Source organism: Hyposmocoma kahamanoa, unplaced genomic scaffold (assembly GCF_003589595.1).
Source record: "Hyposmocoma kahamanoa isolate Upper Pololo Valley unplaced genomic scaffold, ASM358959v1 119, whole genome shotgun sequence".
NCBI classification, from domain to species: Eukaryota; Metazoa; Arthropoda; class Insecta; order Lepidoptera; family Cosmopterigidae; genus Hyposmocoma; species Hyposmocoma kahamanoa.
The window spans coordinates 3,781,382-3,785,707 of NW_020653409.1; the positions used below are offsets into that span (position 1 = coordinate 3,781,382).

The window sequence follows — 4,326 nt, forward strand, 5'->3', positions numbered from 1 at the left end:
ATAATAATAATAATAATATTAAGCATATAAATATTAAGTTTGACTGAACTGCTTAAGTCTTTTGCTTTAATCTAGTCTGCTCATGCGCAGCAGGTGTGGGGCTAGATGATATTGTCCGTAAAGCGACTGACCGTTGTTTACTCGCTTTCTTAATGTAAAAAGAAAAACGGTAACAATGCATGATGTAATAAAATATAAGCAATTATCTACTTAATCCATGTAATTAATGATTCAACCATTCATGTAGGAACTTCGAGAGCGAAGTTCTCATCAGAATGGCCGTGATAGCATTTTTATTTTGGCATTAATTAACGCCATCTACAAATTCTGCGTAAAATGTATCTATAAGTTGGCACTAGGTTCCTCGTAAAAAAATATAGATGTCTCTGTAAATCAGTCCGCTTTGCAACAGATTTTGTAAAACATAAATTTTATAAAATACATAATATCCGTTCATTTTTATGGTTTCATATAATTCTTATTTGAATTTTAATTGACTGTTTGAAATACTACATCACAATTAGGGGAATTATAAATTTTATTGGGGATTTTGTGGGGAATGGAGTCGTAAAATAACTAATTTGGGAATTTGAGTAGTTCTACGTGTGGGTAATTGGGAAAATAAGAGAGTTCATATTCCTCAATATCTGGCAGCAAGTAGAATTACAGAATTGTTTTTAGTGATTTCACGGCTTGGGCGAATATCGGCTACTTAATAAACATAAAGCGGCAAATAACTTTCGCAAAAGTCTAGCAACACTGACGACTATCAACGAGGTTATGCTGATATTGCTCATATAATTTTTAACTGTGAAGCTTTTGGTATGCAGCGGTCTTAGAGGATGGAAATAGGCAGCGGTTGATACTTGTCAGTGAATTAAGTGACATATCGGACGAAAACTCGTTAAGTGTTCCCCGCCACATACAAGACTTATTATCTTAAAACTGTATGAGTTTACTTTTCACCAAATTTTAGATTTATTCTTAGCACTACAGAAAAAATTAAATGTGATTACTTATAATTAGATAATAAGCATAATTTTCCTTGATAATTATTTTTATGTTTTCGGCTGAAGGTCTTTGTTTCCATGGCCAGCAATAAATTTAAAAAAAATCAACGAGGTTAGTTTTGCAATTGGATAAATAAAATATTATAAACAAAATCACCCACAAACAAATCAAAATATTCATTAAACACGAACGAGAAATATTCAACAGACTATGACGGTGGAATCCGAAAAAGTATTCAAAACTCAAAACAAGTTTCTAGTTAAAAGCGGCTGTAAAAAGCGTATGTGGAGATCATTGAAACAAATACTAACCGCCGAAAGAGCTTTACCATGGCCTAATGACGCAGTTTTATGTACGTATTCTCAGTTTTTTTTGCATTGCACTTACCTAATACATAATTATAATAAGATTATTGTTTGCTTGCAGTTTACTCTATAAACGCGCCACCAACGTTTAAACCTACCAAAAAGTATTCTGACATATCAGGACTTCCAGCCCCTTACGTAGATCGACATTCGAAGCTCTTCTACAGCAACGCTGAGGAGTTTGCGACTGTGCGAAATTTACCCATGGACATAACGGCAGGATACCTTCAACTTCGAGGTGCAAACACTGTAGTAGGATAGATAAAGGAAGGAAGAAGGAGATAGTTTGAAAGTTTATTTCTTTCGTGAAAATGTCTTTATGATGGTTAGTTTCTATAATTTTGAGAACTAGCACTATAGAGAGGACACAAGAAAGTTACAAAATCACATTCTTTTGAAGATGGAGCAGCAGCAGAACTGAAAAGTTAGTAGAATGGCAAGAAGTCCTTATACTTTGAGGCTGGTGACATGAAGAAAACTGATAAGTAACTTATAGCAGTTTGTCTAAATTGGTACTCATCAAAATAATATTAAAAAAAAAAAAAACAGATAGAACTGGGATAATAATATACTTTGTACAAATGAAAACTACCTACTGTTAAAAGTCAACTTTTGTTATAAATTCTTTTGTGGTTCATCTTTATTTATTCTCAAAATTTTACCCACATTCCAGCGTCTCCTGGATTGTTTAAGTAGTTACATGCCACCTAGGTTCGGGACATGTAACTTATTGTCTTTTGTCTTACAATAAATACCCTTGATCTCTTTTGACAACATTTACTTATAAAGAACAAACCTTTTTTTTATAATTTATGCTTACAATTCTAATACTATAATTAAATTAATTGATACTTAAATAGAGCTTACTCACTTGCATCTTCCTAAATACTTTTTACCATCTTATTGTGATATGGTATTTCATCATTTACTTCTACCACTTTTACTCTTGAGGATCTTTCACATTATTAGGATAAAATGTTTTAGGAGGCAATGTTTTGGTCTAAATTATATAGATTTTGTCACACAAATTATACCATTTACTCCCAATATTTTAATATAATAATGAAAGCAGGGCTGCCACAGCTGTCCATTGCAAAAAAAACCAACAAAGCAGGACAAGGATTTCTACAACTTTTGCTTTTTAAGTTGATTCAAATCTATTAAGAGTTGTATTGGTTGATTTTTTTTTTGTTCTTACTTGTGTTAATGAAATACGATTAAAATTGTTAAGCACATGCCACATCACGAACGAAGCTAGCTAACTTAGCTCACGTAATTGGATGCAAATCTAAGGTAAGGAAATACGTAGTAAGTAGTGACTGGGTACGTGCTAGCTAGCGGGAACGTTGAGTTATTTTAGTTAGCTCGTTTAGCAATTAGCTTAGTTCGCGGTGCCGAACCGAAGTATGAAAAGATGCCACGGCTACGTGAGCTAAGCTAAGTTAGTTTAGCTTCGTTCGCGTTGTAACCTGCGCATTATCGTTTGATGGAAAACCTATTAAGAGGAACTAATTTTGTTTCCACATTAAGCGCACGCCTCACTGTGAACAAAGCTAGCTAACTTCGCTTAACTCACGTAGTTGCACGCAACCAACTATGCCAGCTAAGCTAGCTTGGCTCACGTAGTTGCATGCAAAGATAAGCTAAGAAAATACGTAGCAAGTATATGTGGCTATGGATACGTTGGATGCGGGGAAAGGGCGACATATCGACTGTGAACTGGCAATCAGTACTACCTCAATTTTGACAACTTTACAGGTGAAGAAAAAATTGCTTGCGTCATTTATATAGCATCTGGTTTATTAAATAAAATACGTAGTTTTTAAATATTTTTATTACACATGTATGAATGTCTTAGAGGATGGAAAAGTTTCCATAGTCTACGATGAATGTACACTACGTACGTATTTTTAATTAATAAACCAGATGCTATATAAGTGATTTTTTCTTCAAACAAAATTGAGACAGTACTGGTTGCCAGTTCACAGTCGATATTTTGAATTAACTAGCGGAATCGTTGGGTTAGTTCAAATTAGCTCGGTTAGCTTAGTTGTTCGCGGTGTGAACCGAAGTATGTAAAGATGTTACATAGGCACGCACTATAACTTTCCGGAACTGGAACTTTAACAGCTCAGCGGAGCTTTGCTCGGCTTCAAACTGCTTTTGGTGATGAAGCACCATGCAAGACGACTATTTATAGCTAGTTTGCAGAATTCAAACGCGGTCGTGTGAATCTCAGTAACTTACGTCATTTTAGAAATTTGGTTGTCTACATGACCATGGATTTAAGTCGTGATAATTTTCGTATGATTTTCTACGACTCTGAGGGTCGAATTCCAGAACTCTACTCAATGCTCAAGTCAGGATTTGAGTATGGTTTAAAGCACTCGAAATCATACTCAATTCCCTGCCATTAGGGTCGTATTTCCAGTGCTTGTGTTGCCAGTGCAATCCTGACTTAAGTATTGAATAGAGTTCCAGAATACGACTCTGAGGGTCGTATTCCAGAACTCTACTCAATACTCAAGTCAGGACTTGAGTATTGCAGTGAGCACTGAAAGTCATACTCAAGTCCTTGCCATTAGGGTCGTATTTCCAGTGCTTGAAATCATACTCAAGTCTGCTCAAATCCTGACTTGAGCATTGAGTAGAGTTCTGGAATACGACCCTAAGTGTAATTGAACAGCTCAGCGGAGCTTCGCTCGGCTTCAAACTGCTTTTGGCGATGAAGCACCATGCAAGACGAGTTTTTGTAGCTGGTTTGCAGAATTTAAACGCGGTCGTGTGAATCTCAGTGACGAATTTCGTGATTGTCGCCCGGCGACTGCTGTGAACAACAAAAACATCGATGCTGTGTGCCGTATGATCAAAACAAACAGGCATGTGACATACCATGAGATTCTTTAGGCATAGGCATGAGTCTAATACAATCAATACTACACAAACATTT

At 35.6% G+C, this 4,326-nt stretch overlaps 1 protein-coding gene across 1 annotated transcript; it reads left to right on the forward strand.

The window, feature by feature from the left end:
- Positions 1 to 1,167: 1,167 nt before the first annotated feature.
- Positions 1,168 to 1,971, forward strand: LOC113240064 (INO80 complex subunit C). Its single transcript, XM_026477271.1, has 2 exons — positions 1,168 to 1,363; positions 1,438 to 1,971. Exons 1-2 carry the CDS (start codon positions 1,222 to 1,224, stop codon positions 1,635 to 1,637), a joined length of 342 nt encoding a protein of 113 aa, XP_026333056.1. The 5' UTR covers positions 1,168 to 1,221; the 3' UTR covers positions 1,638 to 1,971.
- The last annotated feature ends 2,355 nt before the right edge of the window (positions 1,972 to 4,326 follow it).

Bases quoted from the DNA above. Each gene is read 5' to 3' on its own strand.
- LOC113240064 (XM_026477271.1), top strand. From the start codon at position 1,222: ATGACGGTGGAATCCGAAAAAGTATTCAAAACTCAAAACAAGTTTCTA. The intron at 1,364-1,437 runs GTACGTATTCTC...GTTTGCTTGCAG, and splicing joins GCCTAATGACGCAGTTTTAT to TTTACTCTATAAACGCGCCA.